Source organism: Botryllus schlosseri, chromosome 11 (genome assembly GCF_051294905.1).
Source record: "Botryllus schlosseri isolate E-star chromosome 11, Bs_hap1, whole genome shotgun sequence".
NCBI lineage: Eukaryota > Metazoa > Chordata > Ascidiacea > Stolidobranchia > Styelidae > Botryllus > Botryllus schlosseri.
In genome coordinates, this window is record NC_137246.1 from 23,624,202 (window position 1) to 23,648,439 (window position 24,238).

The 24,238-nt window shown below is 39.6% G+C and overlaps 1 protein-coding gene across 1 annotated transcript in view; it reads left to right on the plus strand.

Moving 5' to 3' along the window:
• The window catches only part of LOC145449408 (nitric oxide synthase 1-like), a 39,260-nt gene extending 19,797 nt beyond the window's left edge, over positions 1–19,463 (plus strand). Inside the window, exons 12-26 of the mRNA XM_080327763.1 lie at positions 2,570–2,674; positions 11,322–11,368; positions 11,427–11,567; positions 12,982–13,156; positions 13,359–13,506; positions 13,621–13,699; positions 14,404–14,513; positions 14,786–14,869; positions 15,139–15,308; positions 16,914–17,124; positions 17,190–17,277; positions 17,414–17,532; positions 17,602–17,750; positions 18,430–18,624; positions 18,712–19,463. Of these exons, the coding sequence (XP_080183889.1) occupies positions 2,570–2,674; positions 11,322–11,368; positions 11,427–11,567; positions 12,982–13,156; positions 13,359–13,506; positions 13,621–13,699; positions 14,404–14,513; positions 14,786–14,869; positions 15,139–15,308; positions 16,914–17,124; positions 17,190–17,277; positions 17,414–17,532; positions 17,602–17,750; positions 18,430–18,624; positions 18,712–18,807 (1,917 nt within the window). The 3' untranslated portion in view covers positions 18,808–19,463. The remainder of the gene's footprint in view (positions 1–2,569; positions 2,675–11,321; positions 11,369–11,426; positions 11,568–12,981; positions 13,157–13,358; positions 13,507–13,620; positions 13,700–14,403; positions 14,514–14,785; positions 14,870–15,138; positions 15,309–16,913; positions 17,125–17,189; positions 17,278–17,413; positions 17,533–17,601; positions 17,751–18,429; positions 18,625–18,711) is intronic.
• Positions 19,464–24,238: the final 4,775 nt, after the last annotated feature.

The window sequence follows — 24,238 nt, forward strand, 5'->3', positions numbered from 1 at the left end:
TATTCCCTAAATAGCACACGCAGCGCTAAAGCCAGATTACAGCTACAACAAAAGAAGCATAGAAATATGCAAACTCATATCGCCATTAGAGCCGCTGTTTTAGCGGTATATAGTCTGTATAGTGAATCAGCCAATTCACCACATTTTTGCCGATTCCGTTGTTTGCGATTAACAGTGTTGATAGAATATAACACCTATTGAACTGCAATATAATATAATGCTTGATAATAAAGTATTCAAGTTAAAAACAAGGCCATGTATTTCGAGGTAAAATTTTGGAATCATTTGCCTGGTGCGGCCCGCGAACGAGCTGAAGGTTTAAATCCGACCGGCGGCCGCGACGCAAGTTGAGTTTTGGCACCCCTGCTTTAGAACAAATGTTGTGTCACATTACGTCGCACAATTACGCCACATCAACACAGCATAAGCCCTATATATTCAATTGTTTTCGTTACATGTAGCCCTATAGGCTGCTGCACGTGGTTGCTCTCCGAAAGGAAAGTAACTATCAAAGTATCGACCATAAGGGTTGTGTTTTTAACAAAAATCAATTTAAAACAAACCTGTTTAAAACAAGGCCCTTGTTTAACATCAGGAGACGCTGCGGGCCGCAGAACATTATTATCATGTATTTGTGGGCTACTATTAAATTTAGGATACTGTAGCCTATTTACCAGTCCTATACGGGCATTTTATGCATTCCAAAGCGATAATGGACAGCGTTCGTAAGTTTGCAGCTGCTGTTTTTTGTGGGGATATGTATCTTCCAGCGACGCAAGTCAATCCCTTCATGGAGGGTACATTGCATTAGTTGCCAAGTCCGTATATGCACCTTCAAACCCTTCCACCAGAGAACGAACTCTCTGTTTCAATTCGTGAGCGCGCAAGTATCAAATTACGGTCACTTTTTCGTTACGGAGGTAATCATCACTTGAGCTCTCAGTGATACGAGAAGAAGTATGGCGTTTGGGGTCATTTCTGAACAAACCAATCAACCCTTCTCCTTTCCTTCCATGGCTAGAGCCCTGCACCGATATAGTTTCGGAAGTCAGCTTTGTCAAGGTGATGTTTTTCGCTGGTCCCCTCCCCGCGTTTTCCCTGCAAGCATTTTCTCTGCAAATACGTCCACTCTGATAAAATGCACCCAGATAATTAGCTATGTAATGTATGTGGACTGTGGAGTCGGTGGATTCGTCCAATGCTAGGCTTAAGTAGTGTACGCGGCAACGTGTTTCAGAACAGGCGATAAAAGATCGACTGATATCAATTGCTGTTACTCTTCTGGTCACGGTTGAATCCGCAGACAACTATAGCTTCGAAATTTGCCAGGTGATGTTGTCCTTGCTGCTGAGCTCCGGAAACAGTGAATATTCGCACAATATGTTTAAGATTTACTGAAATACACCTTCTCTATCAGATTTCTTGGGTGATTCCAAGAAATTTTGAGCGATGCGTCTGTAACGCCGTCGGCAATTTTAGCAATGCCTCAAAATATGGATTGCTGGGCTTGACACCAAGTAGTAACGTTTTTTTAAGATCAGGCAATATCAATCAATCAATCAATCAGGTTTATTAATATTTTCATCGTTTCAAAACATCACAAGACTGCGATACAATGAAAAGATAGGAAGGTGTCGAAACAACTTGGAGTAGCCATTAAGATCAGACACCCACCTTAGCATAGGCGAAGTAAATAAGAGGCATGCACACTGAATGAAAAGTAATGCAGAGAATATAAGACGTAAGCGACAAAATGGGGTGGCATGTGGCGGAGGGCGAGGTCGATGTTAGGTCGTGGTCCGGTAATCCTGAAGACTGGCTAGTATTGATTTAGAAGAAATTGCTTGTACTTCGACTTGAATGCGGACATGCTCGACGACTGTCGGATAGCCGGCGAGATGCTGTTCCACAATTGGGGTCCAATTGTATGTATAACTTCAGAAGAAACTGCATGTCGTGGTATCATTTTAAGCTTGTACGCTTCGTTAGGACAACTGTTCTACGACAAATATGACACATCGGTTTTCCATTTACATGTACATCTGAGAAAGCAAATTCATTGTTCCACGCATAGTAACAAACCCAGTTTTCGACGTTTAATTACCGTTCCTTGTTCATGTTTCTGTTCAAATCCTTCGCGGTGAGTGAAGCACTCTTTAAAACTGTACTACGCAGCGGGATTCCCTTGAACCAAAGTCCAGCCGAATACCGATTCAGAACAATAACAATATGAACTCGAGCATATATCAAGAAACCAGAACACATCAAAGAATGAGTAAACGAAACAGAGACGGTGCTATAAGAGGGCTAAGCAGCAAAATTAAAATGTAACAATACCGTGACAGTAGTAATTGCGTTCATAATGAAAGATATCGCGGGTCGCAAAATAAACCTCTGCGGGTCGCGGGTTGAGAACCCGTGGTTTAAAACATGTTTTCAACAAAGTGTTTTAAACAACCTTATTTGTTTTAAATGCAACCCCGACCATATATTTACTTGGAGGTGGCGGGCGCTGTATAGTCTGTACCACTCTGGCATTCCGCCAATTTAGTTTCGGTCTCTGTTACAGGTGGTGTGCATGGAAGATTACGATACATCCAATCTCGAACATGAAATGTTGCTTCTGGTTGTTACAAGTACCTTCGGAAACGGCGATCCACCTGAAAACGGAGTGGTAACTAATAATGTTTCATCTGTGATATCTCGAAGAGACGGTAAATTAATGTTAATGCATTTGAGTCGTGATGTCGTCAGGGCAGTGAAACTGTACGTACAAACGGGTCAGATGTGAACTGGGTACTCGCGTAATACCAACGAGGCCTAGCACTCCACCAGAACCATAGGAAGGCGAAAGCGATGTTTAGCAATTCATTGCAGTTGACCTAGACACCATAATCGCTAGTCTTCCATATCTTAAAATGAGGGAAGTCAGAAAACACCCACTTAACTTTATTCTTGTCATATTACATTAGTCTACTATTCCTTGACCTGGATCTGCAATATGATCAATTGATCAGTGATCACATTCTTAGTCATACCGCTGGCATTCGGAAACCGTAAGTAGTTATATAGATCGCTCAACCGGTGGCAGGGGTTCTTATGGGCGGGGTGGTGACTCGTATTGAAACCCGGGGTGGTGACTCGTACTTTCAGACCCCCCTCTCGGCCGTGATTCGTAATGGGTTCTTATGGGTGCGGCCGTGATTCGTACTTTCGGGTATAGGCTGCGGCGGTGACTCGTATTGAAAACTCGGGGTCGTGACTCGTACTTTTGGGTATAGGCTGTGGCGGCGACTCGTATTGGAAACTCGGGGTCGTGATTCGTACTTTTGGGTATAGGCATCTCTCGCGCTGTGTTGAATATGTATTAGGTATAGTAAATAGTTACGTGATTGACTCTTAGTTAATGTGTATACCTCAAATTATTATATATGACCAATTTGAAGTAATCCCAACGTTTACGGTGAATGCGACTTTAATATATCGTTATTCTTATGGGTGCGGCGATGATTCGTACTCTCAGGTATAGACTGCGTTGACATGTCGTAATTTCAGTAAAAAGGTGTGAAATAGTTGGATAAATCTAGGAATCAACCGCATGGTAATGTTTTGGTAATTAGTTTGCCATAGAGCCGGCGTAGACGGCGATTCGAATACCAACAATATCCGCGTTCACAAACTGACGACGATTCGAATACCAACAATAGCCGCGTTCACAAACTAACACTCCAAAAAGGTGTGAAATATTGGTAAAATCCCGCGATCGCTCACAAGATAATACCTAAAACATAACCATCGCTCGCGACTCGCTGTTACATACACGCCGATCGTTGACAATGTAATATTTTGGTAATTGGTTTGCCACATAACCGGCGTAGACGGTGATACCAACAATAGCCGCGTTCACATATTAACACTCCAAAAAGGTGTGAAATAGGTTGCAAACCCCGCGATCGCTGACAAGATATTGTCTCGGACATAACCATCTTTCGCGACTTGCTGTTACATACATTCCAATCACTCACAAGATACTATTTTGGTACTTAGTTTGTCACAGAACCGGATTTCGCTGGTAAAATTTAATAAGTAACGAATAACAGAGCCGGCGTAGACGGTGATTCGAATACCGACAAATTTTCACTTATTTCTGCCCCAACCCTAATCCTCTGTGAAGTTGACGCTTATTCAAAAAAGGTGTGAAATAATTGTAAAATCCTACGTCGGTGACGCGATAATGCATCAGACATAGCGATCTAGTTATAGTACGGTGTCGGAATCCATTCGCGAGATGTTCTATAGGTAAATTGAGATAATCCGAAACGAAATATTTTGACTTTGGTATAGTGTGAATTGAAATAGGATTGACAAACATGACCATCAACTTTCCCACAGTCCCATATTGATATTATACGCACATTGATTTGAAACAAGTAATGGAACATTGCAACTCTATTCGCGATCCGACTTTTCGTTTGGCAAAGCGACATTTTAACATCTTACCATACTCAAAAGAATTATTTACAACATTAACAAGTGTTCAAAATCTAGTTTTCACTTACTTGATTATATCACTGCAACTCACAAATTTGAATTAATTCATCCTGGTTGTATTCGTATGATCGGTCTTTTTTATTCAATTGTAAAGGTCGTTACTATTCTGAAGACAAAGTAAGCTATTTACTAATCGACACATAAATGACTTGACATAAACATATTATATTTTGAGTATACGAGATTTGGATGTCTGAACAATAACTGAGAAATAATTTATCACAATAAAATCCGCATATTGCAGCGTAAAAGATGTTTGAATGTCAGCAACTCTGTACGGCCATAGTTACTATCACTAATTTACCCGACCAACTCGTCATGATCATTCCTGAAATCAACACAAATATGACCACTGACTTGAGTTAACCACAAAACAGCGTCAAGTTTTAAATCCACTTGTAGCTTACGGCTTATTTGAATGCGGGTTATGTTTTGTTGTAATTGAGTGTACGGAAATAGTATTACATCTCGACATCTTACCATCTTACCATATTCAAAGAGTCAACCACGAAAACATTGTCAAGTCAATCCGTTTGTAACTTACCCAACCAACTCAAGCAGTATCAGTATGAAAACAACCAAGCATACACGAGTCCATACAATCGCTACAATCTAAAATCCATAGCAAGTTCGGTTTTTGGCATATACCACCAACTCGTCTTTTTTGTTCAACTGTAAAAGTCGTTACTATACCACAAGACAAAGAGATTACTATGCGATATATTTTGTAAGACAAAAGTAATTACCACTCGGTGCAGGTGATTTGAGATTAACATAATATGTTTGAGTATACGAGATTTGAAAGTCTGATCAACGTATAGTTGCGACTTCATTTCTTACAATCGAACGCTGGTGTTATATCGAAAGTTACCATTCTGTAAACATAAGGATTGATACATTGATGTGCCATATGCAATAGTTGATCATGGCTTGATTATTACGTTATTTGCGTTAATTAGACCCGGCGTTGTGGTAAAGGTTATTATGACAGCAACAAACTTTTCAGTACCGTTGTTATTAACATATTGAGTTGTAAAACTATGCGTGTCTGAAATGTTCTTGAATGGAAAATTATTCCACCTTGGTCATATCACCCTGCGTATCGCGGATATCAGAAAATATTTTACAAATGTAATTGTCTCCACTAACCAAGACTAAAGATGAAACAACAATTTCCTTTGTTAAACAATAACCGGTACAATACTTTATCATCGTAATCAGCAGTGAGAATTGAAACACTTTCACACATTACCCGGTGTCAAGATATCACACTAGGTGAATTGACATACCGCCGCTTGATTAATACCTAATCCATTCGCACCATTTCACATACTTTGATCATTACAAAAGTAAATTGGAATATGTTTGCTAGATGCATTCAATTCAGTTAGAAATGTCTGGTACACAACAATCGTAATATCAAGGAAGTACTTGCTACGCTGTAATCCACTTAACGTGTTTTGCATTGTTGTTCATTTGTAGTATTGATTGTTTTTGAACCCCCAAATAATAATTCCCGACATGAAACCAAACCGCTGAAAGTCGTTACCATCACAACGAAACAATTTGTACGATGTTTGTCAAATGCATCCTATAGTTAGGTGTACTAGAATTATTTGTGTAACCCATACGCCGACAATGCAATCGAAAATTTTTCCGTTGTCATTCGCTAAAGTAAATGTCATCACAATACTCATCAAGCTGTCATCTGTAAATCAAGATTACATCCAACTTGTAACTGTATCGTTCAACTACCGGGTTGCATCAGTTTGCTATTTTTGTCATTTAGTGACTGCTGAACATACCAAACGATACACATTCACTTACGAAATACTGTGTTGGTCGTAATTTCCATCATCGTGATAATCGAAGTACATTTGTTTCGAGTTCATAACAACCGACTACTTTTCTATGACCCGATATATTTTTGACAAGTTATGCTTAGAAGATTGGTGCATCTCGCGAAAAATAATATACCACTCATATTGATACTGCTACTCCATCGACCGGTATTTTCAAACGAGTCGATTTTCAACCGAGCAAAATTTATTACTCGAGTTGTCCTGCTTACTATATTTAAATGTAAACTCACCCGTCTTTCAACAACAAACAATGATAAAAAGTACACAAGCAAACACAACAAGTTTTACTTTTGTAGGACACTAATTATTATTCCACGCATCTCATTTCATACTAAGTGTATATGAAAGATGTTCATGGTACACGAATATATTCGCTCATGCTACGAACATACGCAATGATTGGTGACGCTTTCACACTAATTCGATTTAGTGTAACAAAAACAACAACAACAATTTTCACTCTCTTGACTTATGAAAACAACAGACGAACCTTCATTCAATATTTTGTTTTTTTGTCAACTAGTTACTTTTTCATGAGACCCCCACTACTCTTACAAAAGTACGAAAGATATTTACATCACACAAAGTAATCAACTTTACTCGATATTCCCATGCTACGAACCTGTACATTGTACAATGATTGGTGACGCTTTCAAACTGTTTCGTTACCTCAAGGCCTTTATTGTCTGAATGGTTGTTCATGTATCTTATTAATCAAATAGTTCAACACACAGCAATAGTACGAACAGAAACATCAGAGTTGTTTGCACAAAAGTTTGTATGCGTGCAGTATGCGAATACCATGTGTGAGTCGAGCGCAATTGTGGTATCCATCCAAGTTCAGTTAACACAAATTCATTACAACGGAGCCGCGTAAACTTTCGTGAAAGAAAAGCATACCCACTTCCCGAGGGTTCTGTCAATGTCATAACAATAAACCAGATACTCCAACAACAGAGTACATATGTTTTCTAGTCACGATCCTTACATCTTTCACATAGATCAATCTACTTTGCTACCGAAAAGTGCTGAGTCATCATATGGTTGTCCTCACAACTAAAACATACTATCATACAAAATGGTCGTTATAGTTTGCACACCAATGGTACATCGTACAAGTAACAAGTCTCGAGAATCCAGTTATTCAAAAAAAAAACGTAAAGTATTTCTACGCCAAATCGTTATGTTGACGAAAGCGTATATTGTAATATCATGATCGGTTTGTACACGTTGGTCACAAAATGTCACTACTCTAAATAATTATTTTTCACTCAAAAGCCTACTTGTCACCATTCGTTTTCATCAAGCACGAGTTCAAAAAACCTGCTACGATATGAATTGTTATTTTTATGTTGTGTTAATAGGTAATAATTTTAGTAACACTGTATCAACATCATGGAGTGTGCTAATAGATTTACATGTGGTCTTGTGGTTTTAATCGAAGTACACAGCACAGTCTAATGTAGAGTCATCTCTATTGTACAGCAGCTCGGTAATCGAAATGCATTAAAATTTAAACAGCGATCTTGTGTCGTCACACCAAAAATATGTTCACTATCGCGATAATCCTTTTCACACTCGTAATGATATACCAACGTCAAGCGATAACGTTTAACAAGACCAACGACACTGAACCCACGACGTTTACCTATGTAAAATTACCACTTTCACTTGCCAGTCCATCGTTTACCTGACTAAACATATTATTTTCCTTTGGAGATCTGACGTTTACCCGGAGTAAGAAACCATTTTCACTTGTAAATCTATTTTTTCCTTGGCTAACAAACCTTTTTTCACTTGGAAATATATTTTTTCCTTGGCTAACAAACCTTTTTTCACTTGGAAATATATTTTTTCTCTGGTTAACAAACCTTTTTCACTTGAAATATATTTTTTCTCTGGTTAACAAACCTTTTTCACTTGGAAATATATTTTTCCCTGGGTAACAAACCTTTTTTCCCTGAACAACAAACCATTCTCACTTGGTGGTCCGTCGTTTAGCCGAGTAAAAATATCATTTTCCTTTGGAGATCCGGCGTTTACCCAGTGTAACAATACATTTTCACTTGGAAAAATACTTTTACCTAGAGTAACTAATCATTTTCTCCTGGTTAACAATCCCTTTTCGTCTGGAAACTATCATTTAACTGAGTACCAATACCGTTTTCACTTGGAAATACATTTTTTCCCTGGGTAACAAACCTTTTTTCCCTGAACAACAAACCATTCTCACTTGGTGGTCCGTCGTTTAGCCGAGTAAAAATATCATTTTCCTTTGGAGATCCGGCGTTTACCCAGTGTAACAATACATTTTCACTTGCAAAAATACTTTTACCTAGAGTAACTAATCATTTTCTCCTGGTTAACAATCCCTTTTCGTCTGGAAACTATCATTTAACTGAGTACCAATACCGTTTTCACTTGGAAATACATTTTTTCCCTGGGTAACAATACCATTTTCGTTTTGAAAACTGACAACCACACCGGTCAATTTGATATTTTTGTATATTGTTACAACAAACAGTGACGGAAATATACACAGACAACCGGTTTCAGAGTATACCACATCGGTCGTATCACATCAATATCATCGGTTAACCACATACAATATGCTCTTTAACACTGAAATGCGTGTTTTGGAAACTTGGACAATAGGCCTCGATAGTTCTGTGATGTCCGGGCTCGTGCTTTGGATTTTCCAGAGTCAAAATGTCTGAATAAAACACCTCCTCGACGACGGTTGGTATGTGGATAACGGTGTTCGGAAAACGGTTGGATTTATGTCACCCATGCATCGCGATAACAATTCCTGGTCGAGTTTTCCTCTGGCATGTTTGCTATATTCTGTCTTTATTGGTCAATGTATGTCTCGACATTCAGTTTGAAATCGGAAATGATAAAGTATGTAACCGGATCCGGATATCAACTCTGAATCGATAAACCAATGAACAATATTCAAAGTAAACATGTCACACCCTGTGTTTCCACGAAAAAATACCATCCAGACATACGTCGCGCTTGTTTGCCCACACCAGTATACGCACAAATGGAGGTGTGTGACATTGCATGCAATGTGTTGGTATACAAACATCGATCCACAGACATTATCATAGTCGGTAGTTTTGATGTAGATCGAATGTCACCCGATAACATGTCCGCATTCAAGTCGAAGTACAAGCAATTTCTTCTAAATCAGAGGTCTCAAACTCAAACGTGCTCGCGGGCCAGTTTCCTAGTTTTTGATGACGCCGCGGGCCGCAGCATCAATAATAGGGGTATTCAATGTATAATTTCCAAGTAGGCCTTATTTGACGGGACCTTGCCGACAGGCATTCCACAAACATCGTGAAAATGTAATATATGTACTATTCACGTTTGGCACGGAAAAAAATCACATTTTCAAATATTTGAATAAAATTGTTTTTGTGCCTGGCATAATTTGTTAAAATAATGAGTTATAGACATATTGCGAAAGGACGCATCATTACAGCGTAAAAGCTGTCGGGTTATAATATTACAGCTAGCGTGCCATCATTTTGACGTGCTTTGACGTGCCATAATTTTATGTAGAATATTTTAAAATTTACTGAAGATTGATCTTATATCAGAGCACTTAAGCGGTTTAGCCTAATCCAGGTTTCTGATATGGTCGTGGTAAGTAGGCTATGGTTACTGTCATTGCATATAAAATCGCGCGTAGCGCGAAGAACATTTTCCAATTGAATAAATTGACCCGGAAAATATTCCACAGCATACAGGCCTAATTCCACAATTAATCTTGTGCCCCTGTATGGTTAAGAGCCCCTGGAATAGAAACGTCCAATCGTCGAAGGATCCATTGGTGTTACAGCTGTGGAGCGTACCACTACCTTACTCGCCACCGATAATAACATTGATAAAGAGAACAAACAACACCCAGGATGTAACCAACTATGCCTCACGGAGGCCACAAAATACCAATGGTTTCCATACTGGTCTGTTTATATAGCTATATACCCTACGCAACGCAAGCTACGACCTTTTTATATATTACTATTCCCCATGACAGTTTCGTAGATTGTTGCTTCCGTATAGGATTACCCAGTCATCGTTCGGAGTCGCAAGACCTTCTCTGATTTTAACGTTTGACCCGACTCAACTCGACTCGTTTCTCTTTAATCACCCAGCAGTCAATCCGAAATCGAATAATTTTACGAAAAGTCGCACCAGACCAAATCACAATTTTCTGTCACGAATCATCAGCGGGTCATATTTTACCTTCATGAACTAGAAATGTGACGTAATAGCTGATCTTCTATCGCATGGCAGCTTTTAAAAGTGATGTGATAGTGAAGTTCGCTGAGATTTCAGGTTTTTGTAGTAGTTTTAGAATGAAATTTAAGTTCTTAAATCTAAAAAAGATATATGGCATTTGAATATATCGTCGAATACTTGAAATCCCAAAATGCCGTCGCGGGCCGCATGCGGCCCGCGTGTTTGAGACCTCTATTCTAAATGAATACTAGCCAGCCTTCAGGATTACCGGACCACGACCTTATATCGACCTCGCCTTCCGCCACATGCCACCTCATTTTGTCGCTTGCGTCTTATATTCTCTGCATTACTTTTTATTCAGTGTGCATGCCTCTTCTTTACTTCGCCTAGGCTAAGGTGGGTGTCTGATCTTAAAGGCTACTCCAAGTTGCTTCGACAACTTCCTAACTTCTCATTGTATCGCAGTCTTGTGATGTTTTGAAATGATGAAAATATTAATAAAACTGACAAAAAAATACATCTACCTATGCTTAAATGTAATGTATTCCTTGTTCCTACATTCCTGTATAAGATTATAATATGTTTGCGCTTACATTGTTCGTCGACGATTTGCAAGTTAGTGCAAAATTAATATCAATTTCACTGTTTTGACAGAGCCTGGTGCAAAATCTCCTAGAGATGTCAAAATCCGAAGCGATTCAGTATGATTCCAGTTGATATTAGCTTTTCAAAGTCTCCAATTCTGTAATTTCTATCCAGGGAAGAGGTCGAAAAATATTCCAGCATTCACAATGTTGCACGCCGCTCGAGCCGCATCAAATCTGAGCTATCCTGTTCTTCCTTCGCCGGAGACGAATCAGCTAATATCGCAGAGGCGGCAGGATACTTATCTAATCTGAGGTTAGGATTTCGTTGATAAATAATCTGGTTTGTAACATCAACTTGAACAAACGTTACGGGGGCGAAACGCTGTGATCCTGATATAATCATTATAGGTAGGCTACATATGTATGCATATATAATTTGCAACAGGAAAAGTATGCAGATTATATTGAATTTTGGGTGGGTTTTGTAATAGAATCGAACGCTGAGGGGACCATGCAAACTTATTTTCCACCATTAAATGCGGCATTCCTAAATGTTTGTAATAGTCTGTATAGTAGTATCAAAGTGACCTGCGTTTAAAACATAATTATGGTATCCTACAAGTTCCCAGAATACGACTAATGCTCTTAGGCATCATTAGTGAAAATCAGACTTGGACAACTAGACAATTTTCAGTTTTTCCGAATTAGATTAGGAATAGAATTAGAGCTAGACATTTTTTCCCAAATTCGACTATAATTACAATTAGAGCTACTCAAGTTTTTCCAAATTAGATTATAGAATTACTGAATTCGCAAAAACTTGGAAATTGAATGAAATTGTGAATCGGAAATGAATACAGCAAAAATCAGTTCATATCAAATCACAGTGCATTACCATAACCATGAGAATGATTAACGTATGTACCAAGCTTGGCTCGTTTTTATTTTACTATAACAGGGGTCACCGCGATCGCCGCCGGCGTTCTGATTTGGGATTTTGGAAATACGAGAAATAAAGCATTTTGAAATGCTAAATTTGATTTCAGTTTCAAATTATTGTTGTTGTCTCAAAATAAGCTATTCGCCTGTGCCCAACAACAATATTCCACACTAGTTGAAACGGCTTCGGCGATGGCAACAGCATTCCATCGATGGAGATTCTGCCGATATCAATAAGCATATTGCCTTGACATGCAATGGCTCAGACACTGCCAAGACAGAAACGCTTAGAAAACGAGATAGGACGTCCCCACATGATCAAACTTTAGGATGAGATAATCTTTCAGCTAGTAACATGTCTGGCTAGCCCCAATATCGGTTCATTAGTCGTTGGAAAGCGTTGTCGGGTATCGTGCGCAGTTCAAAATATAGTGACGTTTATGATCATTATATTTTTTGTATTTGTACTGCTTTAATAAAATATTACTTCTTTTGTGGTAACCATGAGCATCGCTCATGTTAGTCAGCACGGCGTTGTACTAAAGTAAAGTTCCAAAAGCTAGAATGTTGTTCGCAGACTTCAAGCTACTATGCTATAAGTGAAAATTAATCGTGAACCAACCCCTGCTTAATAACTGGGTGATCAATCAACATATGTACCCGTTACGCAAAAACCAAACACCATTGACATGTGGACACCGCAGTTCCGAAATATACAAACCCTACGTTTAGTTAAGGTAGAATTTTACCGACCATATGTTTCACTGCGAACCATTTAAACATTGCAGATTTGCTGTTTTCGGGCTGGGGTCGAGCGCCTATCCCCAATTCTGTGCATTCGCCAACGTGATCGACACGTTACTCGGTGAAATGCAGGGAGAACGATTACGTGACATCGGCGAGGGCGATGAGCTATGTGGTCAAGAAGAATCGTTTCGTACATGGGCCAAAGACGTTTTCAAGGTTCGTATGAGGATGATATGACCTAGTTCTAGATATCTCCGTGGCTGATGGAGGTCATGTATCTATACATATAGATATAGCGAGTGGCACGTAAGGCTACTGTTATATTTCTGAATACCGTGGCATCGATAATAATCTGTTAAACATTGGATAGTTTCGCAGCACTGAATTGTTAGAAACTAAGTATATTTATCGTCACCAGGCGGCGTGCCAAACATTTTGCGTCGGTGAAGACGTGTCGTCAGACGCCGCTAGTAAAGCTCTTATGGGACTGGACAGAAGTTGGAGTACCAACAAATTCCGAGTCACATCTGATATTGACGACGATGTGTCTCCCGATATCCTTGAAGGTAATCAGTCGAACTAGAACAAATGAAATTGCTAATTGATGTCATTCTGATAATACATAAACCACAGCAGTTGATATTGTTCGGTTAGGGAAAGAAATTCTATGTGCTTTTCAGGTCTTTCGAAATTTCACAAAAAGAAGATATCTGTTTGCTCGATGAACAAAACAATAAACCTGCAGTCAAAGGAATCTGGGTAACTATAATAATGAAGGTCGACGTAAATGAGTATCTCGAGCATGTTGTAAAGGAATTTCTTCAATGGGAACATTGAGTTTGTCTATCCCGGTGGTTCCCAACCTTTTTTCGACTCATCGCCCCTTATCAATTTCGCCCCCCCCCCCAATTTACGGATCCGGAAAAGAATACATATAATCGGTATATTTATCACCCAATTCTGATCGCTGGTGAATGTAATTAAGAAAGGCCACTTTTGTGAGGTGATAGATGCTCGGAAAATCGGTTTCCGCGTCTACTTTCCGTTGAGTTGACCTTTTTTTCGCGTCATACGCAGAATAAACTGGTCTCACGTGCATTTGTTGAGTGTGTTAATTAAGTATATCTGACTGGACGTTTTAACATTTTCGCCCTCTATCGCCCCACGTCGTCCCTTTGGTATTTTCGCCTCCTTGTTTCCCAAAATCGCCCACTGGAGAGCGATATCGCCCACGTTGGAAACCACTGCTCCAACCCTAACGTATTTCATTGAGTGCCTCTGTGAGTAATCGAGAAAGATAGTAGGTTCAAGTCTAATATATGATTGTGAGTTAATGGAGGTTATTACATGTAATCCATTGAGAGAATTTCTAGGATATGTTTTTATATATTCGTTACTGCAGTATCGCGTTCCTTTAAGTCCTAACATAGGAAGTTCCTCTTTGAAGACACCTAATTTTCCAGACGCACTACCCTTCTCGTGGAACTGGATTGTCGGGAAAGCAGCGACATTCAATATCTACCCGGTGATCATCTTGGGATCTATCCGTGTAATCAAACAGAAATTGTCAATCGTAAGTATATGTTCAAGTCCATTCCCGAATAGAGACGGCAGGAAGTCAACTTAGCAGAGCCGTGCACCGTTGCTTATAAACGCGGGCGTGTTCCTACAACTGTAAAACATATATACTGTGTTTCGATTCATGAGTAGGCCTACATTTCCTACTTTCAGCGCCAAATGGTTTTATAGCTATGCTCGCGACCAAATAAATTATCAGGCCCAACAGTAATGATTTGAAAATGAAATGAGCCTGTACCACCGTTTTTTTCACTGTTGTAATTTCAGGAGTTCTCGCGAGATTATCGGACGATATCGACGAAGATACTCCGATACAACTGCAAATGTTTGAGCAGAGAACCACCGCATTAGGTGGGAGCAATGGGTTTACTTTTCTACTGAAAAATTGTCCTCTTGTATCTTCACTTTACGCATTCGTATGTTTGTTTAAGAAGCAGATTAGGCGTTTCCATATGTAAATTAAGTGCTGCTTTTTCAGCAATAACCACCATCATAATAGTGTTGTGTTGTTAACAGAATGTCTCGCCTAGATGTTGTAATGTACCCACTGAGATTCAAAGTTCTAATATTTATAGCTTACATGCAACGAATTCAGTAAATATTGTTTTCTCTGCTTACAGGAACCATCAGTAATTGGGTACCCGACAAGCGACTTCCAACGTGCACCCTTAGATGCGCATTTGAAAGGTATCTGGACATCAACTCTTGCCCGACGCCATTGTTGCTGAAACATTTCGCGGACTGCGCGACAAACGACAAAGAGAAATCAAGACTACTAGAACTTGCTGAGGTTGGTAGCAATGTTCCTTAGCATCGGAACCGCAACTGTTGCACCCCAAACCCCCCGATTGGGAGGAGGTGCGAGCTCGAAGGGGGTCCAAAATTATTTCGTGAATGAACATCATTTACGAAGTATTCTTTAGAAAATTTATGCAACTTTATTAAAAAAAATTTGCACCAGGCGCGATTTAATGTTGCCAAATATGTTGATTATTGGGTATACCCTTCCGCCCCCCCCCCCAATAAAAAAATACGCATGATTTATAGAAATGGGCATTTAGGCGTCTGCCGTTACCGTGCCACGAAACAACAAGACATATGAAGTTTAGGCCATGTAACATACGACTCCAGAACGATCGGCATTGAGAATACCTTGGCCGAAAAGGGCTGCCCTTGTGCTGACCCCGAATGCCCCTGTCCTACCAATCGGAACTCCACAAGACAAATGCCATATACCCACAGAGAAAAATATTTGCCATTGAAGAAATAGGCCAACCAATTGGAAAACGTGTGCGTCTTTTAGTTTAGTAACTTTGGGCGATTTCAATATCTTTTGATATATCAGACGGTACGTCACGAAATAACTTCAAGTACCAATCCATTAAACCAACGGACCCGTCCGAGTATGTTTAATTATGATAAACGGGCCATAGCGTAATGTTGAAGCTTCCGGCTTCTTGAGCGGTAGGTTATGGGCTCGATCCCCGGCCGGGTCAGACCAAAGGCATGATTAGCAATACTGGTATCCATGACTTCCCGTTGGCGCTCATACATTACTGGGATAGCATGGAAGGGTGGTGCAAGACTTAAAAGCCGTACAGGGCTATATCTGTACCTTCCTTGTCCAGCGGCATACGCACGTCATGCACTAATGGACTGGTATGCATATGCATATGCAGACCAATTAAAAGACGTCTTAGAAACGCATTATATTTCAAGCAGATATTAATCTGGGTTATCTGCGAACAAGACCCCATATCGTAGCCCAGAAAATAGCATATAATAGCATCATCATCATCATCATTGGTTTATTAGCAATTTTATCAGTTCAATACACCACAAAAAATGCGATACAATGAAAAGAAAGAAAGATGTCGAAGCGACTAGGAGTTGTCTAGGGAATCTGACACCCACCTTGGCCTAGGCGATGTAAAGAGAAGGCATGCACACTGAATGAAAGTAAAGAAGATAGTATAGAAAAAGGAAGCGACAAGAAATAGGGCGGCATGTCATGGGAAGCGAGATCGATAGGTCAGTCGTGGTCCGGTAATCTTGAGGATGGACTGTATTTATTTAGTAGTAATTGCTTGTATTTCGACTTGAATGTGGACATGATCGTCGGCTGCCGGATGGCCGGCGGGATACTGTTCCACACATCAGGTCCGGCATATTTGATAGAGCGATGATCTTTTCGGTCGATCATATGATATTTGGACGACGTGGACGCGCGTGTGTTGTACTTGTGCGCTTTTGATTCAGAGGTAAAGAAGTCATTGAAATATTCGGGGCAACGACCGCAGTGAAACTGATACATAAACATAAACCGCAGATTGAAGTTATTTAACCTCCGGCCAAGCTCATAGTATATACCTAACAAGCACAATATTTTCAATAGGGCAAGTCGAAATACGAAGAATGGAAGTTTAATTACATGCCAAACATACCCGAAGTGTTGGACGAGTTCACATCCGTTGAAATCGAATCATCGCTTCTTCTAAGTCAATTGCCTCCGTTGCAATGTCGCTATTACTCCATTAGCAGCTCCGCTTCGGTGCATCCTGGACAAGTCCACCTAACTGTATCGGTTGTGAATTACAAGACGCAGGGTAATGTGTGCAGTAGAATTCGTATCAAGCGTAGTCAAATCGTGATTCCAATATTTCCATGTTAGGTGGAAAAGGACCGGTGCATCACGGGGTGTGCTCTACATATTTGAATAATGCATCGCACGGTGACGAAGTACATTGTTTTATCCGACCGTGAGTGATTTTAGAAGGAAGTAAACTTCACACTGCGATATTTCATTACTGTATCGAAGCAAATATGCCTATTGCCTTTGTTAAAGGGACCTTACAGCAGCCCTTTGTAAACGTTAAATGATCCATTAATATCCAGCGCCACAGAATTCCGTCTACCAGACGACCCGACGAAACCAGTTCTTCTGATTGGTCCTGGTACTGGAATAGCGCCATTTCGAAGTTTCTGGCAACAACGAGAACATGAAATAGAGAAAGGTTAAATTCAATTCTTGTTTCAATATCCAAATGCGAAATCTTCAATCCACTCTAATCTCTCACCTGAAGGTACTAACTGCGGCGAGATGGCTTTGCTGTTTGGATGTCGACATCCGGAACAGGACCATCTTTACAAAGAGGAAATCCAGCAAGCCATGAAATGTGCAGCTATCACACATTATGAAACAGCCTTTTCCAGGCATTCTGATCAGCCTAAGGTAAAAATACAATTCCAATATCTTATATCAGTGCATTTTAGAACGCAACCCAAATCTCAGTCTCACGATCAAAGCAGTAGTTCCCAACATTTGTCTACTCCTGGTTTCCGTGAAGGAAAATTTCTACGGTCACGGACCACCAAATCCATATATCTGACACCGTGATAGAACCTGAAAATGTACAATGTACAATTTTACATGATATGAGAACTAGATTGTGAGAAGGATATTTGAAATGAAAGATAATACTTAAAAAGTATCGGAGAGAGATTTTTTAATCATTTAGTAGTGTGATAAAAATGATAAGCAATTAAACTCAGATCTGGAATATGGAACGTAAAACGCATGTAGCAGGTTCGATACCGATAATGTTTCAAAATATCGTGTATGTCTATTTTATATCTATTGTAGTAAATGCAATAGCTTTATTGCTATCGACGAGTTAATTGCTGTCGTATTCGTTGCGATTAACTGCTCTGTAAAGGCCTAGCAGTTATGCAACCCGTATTCTGCATGATAGACATATTTTGATGGCTAGTTACGCATTGCAGAATAACATATCGCGATCACTCTGATTTTTTCAAGTTGCCACCACTGCAATCTCGCTTCTTGTTAGGAGACGACGCATATCGAAGCCAAAGACCGATTAGTGCTAACTTCCTATTCATCATTCCTTCAGCAATATGTCCAACATGTCCTGAAAGAGAGACTAGCCGAATTAGCATATCAATGGCTTGCGGAAAAAGACGGTCACGTGTATATCTGCGGTGACGTCACCATGGCGAATTGTGTCAATACATCTCTGATCGATGTGATGGTGTCCAGAGGCAAAATGAATTTAATAACAGCTTCGGATTTCATCGCCAAATTGAAAGTAAGCACTGTAGTGTATATCCTTTGTATCCACGTCACACTTCATGATTTTGCCGGAGACCCTCGCAATATGTTCTTTTTCATTCAGGAAACGAAACATTTACATGAAGACATATTCGGTGTTACTCTGAGGACATTCGAGGTGAATAACAGAGTTCGAACACGACGAATGTCAATGATGTAGACGCACTGAGAAATCGGCGAATTTTTTAACCGAGATTTCACATATGTTTGGTATATCTATATATGTATATAATCATTTATGGTATAGTACGTAACTTACCACTACTTCAAGATCAGGATTTTTTGAGTGTCGTCATATGACCGCTTCATGCCTATATGATTAATATTTGGATCATTAGGGGTAGTTTTATATTCTAATTTTTCTGTAACAGCCTGAGCTTGTGCAAATTCTTAATATATGCATGTATCGGTATCATTAAAATATATCGTTTGCTATTATAGCATATCAATTTTAAGGCTTCGTACTTGCATCCACTTACAGCGTAACAAACCCTGATATACTGAATAATAATATTATATATATGGAAAATCGCCCAGTTCATTTTGGCGGAATCTTAAAGTAGATGGCATGATTGTGCTATAGTGCACCTGTGCAGCCTGTGGATCGAAGAGGAAAACTATGCAGCCTATATGTAGAAGCTCAAGTGGACAGGACAACATGATACGAATTCGTAACTGGATACGCGGTTTCAACGCATTATTTAAATCTATCCCACGCGTGAAAATGGTTGCTATGTTTTCATAGATAATAATAGAGATTCTGTCTCATGCAATTATTAGAACAATTTGACACGGCACGGAATAAAGGCATTGATGAGGCTTGCTATTTGTTCGCGGTGGGATTCTTGTAGACTTCACGATACATTTATTCTGGTTCAACTTCAAACCTTCATGTATTGCGACTTCCATAGATTTCACGACACGTACGTCATCTTCGACTTCTGTGATGACTTCTGTCATCAGAGATTCCAATGCAGTGCATTCATCGAACCCTTTCGTGATTGAAAATATAGGACGCATCAACTGTTTCTTTATAGCCTCTTTATAGTATGGTATGGCATGAAACGGGAAATTTCCATACGCGCTCCATTTGTTCCATACCAGTGCTCTGCAACCTTATTCGTCGCGGTACACCCTTTTAACGTTTACTTAAAACTCGTAAACCCCTGACGGCCCTGACAACATAATACATCGATTCGGTATAGTAGGATAAAGGCCTGGGCCAATCGAAATAAAAATGACAAAGACTGTAACGTATAGGAAATGCTAAATACTAAGCAGGGCTTGAAGTTACCGGACCACCATCTGACTCGGTGGTTATCAAACTCGACCCACGATACCCTATAGCTACGTCCCTGCAATTATATACTCTTCGCTATTAATAAGTATCAGGCATGAAGTACCAACTCAATGTGTCTGAGCTATCGTGGTGGCTTCCTTGAGAATCATTGATGACAGATATCGCAAACTGAACACATGTTAACTCCATCCCGTTGTACTCCAAAAGTAACCAAAAAGTTATTACCAACGGTTAAATGATGGAGAGAAACATTTGCTTGTGATCTCACCAAAGGAATGTAATTTACAAGCTGGGTGTAGTTGATATGGATATTGTACGATATGACACATATGGTCAACCTGTTCTGAAGCATAAACTTACCTATTTATTGTAATAGCTATAGTCATATGTCCATTGTAATGCGGACCTGGTACACCGCAATACACCCATCTCGGGTATAGTACACCCTTTAAATATTATGGTATACCCTAATAGCTCAGGGGCGGGTGAAATGAAGTACTCGGCGGGCGGGATTCCTGAATTGATACATTAATCGCGTATTTACCCACCTATACAAGGAATAAATAGTATTTAATCTGAACATCAATTTTAAAGCATACAGACCAAAACAGTATTCAATGAATTTATTAACGTAATGCAATTCAAGTCAATGGCACATTGTGGTCGGTCAATGTAGTCAACAAGTTTTTGAACTCTGACTGCATGTTGGACGTAGAAATCATTAATTAGCAGGACTGAATGTGAAGATCAGTCAGATCGCAACGTTGCTTCGTTTATGGTCGAAAATGTTTCCTCGCAAATACATGTAGACCCGAACAGAACAAGTAGTTACATGGTCGTGGCCATGTTTCTCATGTTGACAAGTTTTGATTCATTCAGTGACGCGTAAGCAGTTAAGCACACAACACAACGACATAAAAGAACTAAAGAATAACCCACAGTCACTAAAATTTGACGAAGTAAGCAAGGAGCGAGGGATTGCGGCAGACTGTGACCGCGAGCTATGCATTATCATGTAAGACCGAAAACTGTCTGTCTCAAAATCCTGTCGCGGCCAGGATCCGGCACGCGTGCCGTATGTCGCCCGTCCATGCCATAGCTATAAGCAGTGGTTCTCAAACGTTACAAAAGATTCGCGACACGGTCCCTTGGCATTTTCTAAAATTACTCACGGTCCCTCACAAAATCATCACAAAACAAGAAGTATGATTTTATGGCGTCAATGTGACAGCTGTTGCCTACTTTTGCGACAGCTCGGCTGTGTATTTTGCGTTTTTGAGAACGCAACTCAAATATCGCGAATCGCATTCAGCCGGTTGAAATTCACATTCAATCCCAGCAAACGGTGGTCTTGGCCCTCACAGGGTGATCAACCTAATCTCTGGGGGACGAACCCGTCAGACTCCACTTACCCCTACGAGAAAATTCATCATTAGCCCACCCTTCGGTAGTACGCGATTCACGGACAAGCCAAAATAGATATCGGTCAACGCAAGACTTAATTTGTTTCTATCTGCTTAATATGCACTTACCAGTGTTATGAAATTGTGCAGTTCTTTTCTAGTCGCCTGAAGAGCGAAGTTTATAGTTAAGGAATCAATTTCGTCAATATTAACAACTACTTTGAAGAGCTTCTTGGAGGTACAGAACTTCAATATACAATTGAATAGTATATTCATATTAAAATGAACCCGGATATTTTCGACTGACACTCGTCAAGGGTGATCGTCAGCAACCAGTAGAGAATTGAAAAAAAGATCAGCAAACAATCGTATCACAAAATATAACGTCACCGGCATGGAATTTCGATTATTCACCTCGATTATACGTCCCGCGCCCCCGACGCGTAGCATTCGACGAACAGTTTCAAAATATGATCTTTTGTATATGATTGAAACATTCGATGAAAATACAGCTTATAATAACTGGCAGACTTGAACTAGGAATGGACCATTAAAATGGGATATGTGGTTATAGCTTGACTGCAAGACAGAATATTTATATATTATATATTTATATTCTTTATTCACAGTAAAACTGGTGAATACATACATAATCCGGGGAGCATCCTACCCCCAAAGGAAAATGGCGAGATTGGAGTAAATTTTTAAAATTTCAGTAATGCAGTCAAGTTGTTATTCCTATGCAATTCACGGAGAAGTCAGATTACAGAATTGCAGTGGCTGAAGAATTGGCAAGCGTTACAGAGCAGAGGTAGAGATTAGGGATGGTGTGAACCTCTAAAAAGTTCAGGTTCGTGTGAACGCGAACCTTTTTAAAAGATTCTGTGTGAACACGAACATGAACCTCATGACGTCACGGGACGTCATATTGCTAATTCCAGTCTATCCTTCAATGAAATGATAGCCTATATTAATGTACACGATACCTAGCGACGACTCGGGCAACATTTCGTCACAATGCTGAAATACATATTGACGTTTTAAACGTCGCCAAATGTATCAACTGGGGCAATCAAATAATATAATAATCCCATAAAATCAATATCTTCCGTCGCTTTGCCATGATGTGATCTATACTTACTTACTTTTCGCTATTTTCAGTTTGTCAAGTAGAAGTAGTTTAATCCTCCAATCAGGAAGAAAGCCTGAGAAATTTCGGGGCTGTTTTCACGGAGTATCGACATTTAATTTTCATAAAAGTTGAGTTAAGCCCAGAACTTTCGTCGCGCTTCGCGCGCAGTGAATGCGGCGTACCCAGTATGATTTCACGAAAGTATCGGTGAATATAATTTAGGTAGCGGGTTGGTGTGGTTCCGTTCACACCGCATTGTCGCTCTTCGCCATATCAAATATTTCATCACAGTATATATGGCTTATCATAACGTTTCAAACTGATGTTTCGCAATCTAGCATTTACTTATCATACCGTGATCTAGCTGTCCATGGCGTGTCCTAATCTAAAAAAGTGGACTCGGACTTTTTTTTAGTTTCCGAGCTGTTTTAGCATACCAATCTTCGAAACTTTCTGGACTAAAGACATTAAATAATGTTCCGTTTTTAGATTTATATTTCACTTTCAATTCCCAGTACCATATTTTGATTTCTAATTAATATCAGTTCTTTTGTCTGGATAACGTACATCTTGAATTATAAAAACAAGTGTAGTAATGCCTTCAATTTCCAGAAATAAAGCTACACAATATAGCATTTTTACGGACCACCATATTTTTTATTAGCGTTTACTAATCGAAGAAAGGGTTTACACCGCATCCAACAAAACATCTCCGTATTGCTCTTCGACTAAACTACAGGCCTCATAACATGGGGGAGTGCGCAATACCATGATATTTTCTAAAACGTGCTGTTTGAGTAAACAGAGGATTAGTATTGCACTTCCATATCAATACTATCATTTTCATCCTATGATGTGGACGCATGCTTATGCTATCGAAAATTGGATACCTGCTGGTATGCATCAATATTAACCAAGTTCGTCACCGTTCGGATAGCTCAACTTGCACCTTTTTATAATCCATGTGAACGAATTAGGATCGTTTTCACAACTACTTACTTACTTGAGTACTTTTAAAGTCAGTCAATTCTACTTCTACTTCAAGTAGTTTTAGGTTGCTCACGGAAGAAGTACTTCTACTCGTACTTGAGTAGATTTTTCGTTGCTACTTCTACTTCTACTTGAGTAGCTTTCTTGACTCATTTGACCACCTCTGCCAATTTCTACATAAATAGTATGATGTCATTTTCAAGAAAAATCACGATTTTGCTGTTTATCACTAGCCAACAGTTCATATTTGCACAAGACAGATGAAGGTTGCGCCATAATAGAGCTAAAATTGAACTAAAACTTGAGGGGTCCGCGAGGGTCCTTGACGGTCAAAATGGGTCCGCGAAGCCAAAAAGGTTGAGAACCACTGGTATAGAGCCCATGAAATGATTGTGCCAATGTGTTGCCTATATATATTATAATATAATATCCGTGCACAAACTATACATCGATAGTCATTTGAACGCTAAAAAGAGCTGTGTTCAATGAATAAAACAAACAATATATAAATTTAACCACAAATCAAATGGTATATTAGTGACGATTAACCATTGACGATTGTTTTTGGTGCCTCATCTCCCCATAGGTAGCCTAACATGCCTTCGATAATGGGAAGGTATTAAATCTATGAATTTTGCATGTCAGAAGCTTTGTTTAAGTAGCTTACATCATGGTAGGTGGGAACGATTTTAGGAGCTCGAAAATGTCATTAGTTTTTGTAGATTGGCTCTATTTCTCAACATATCACCGAATTTTAACGTTTTTG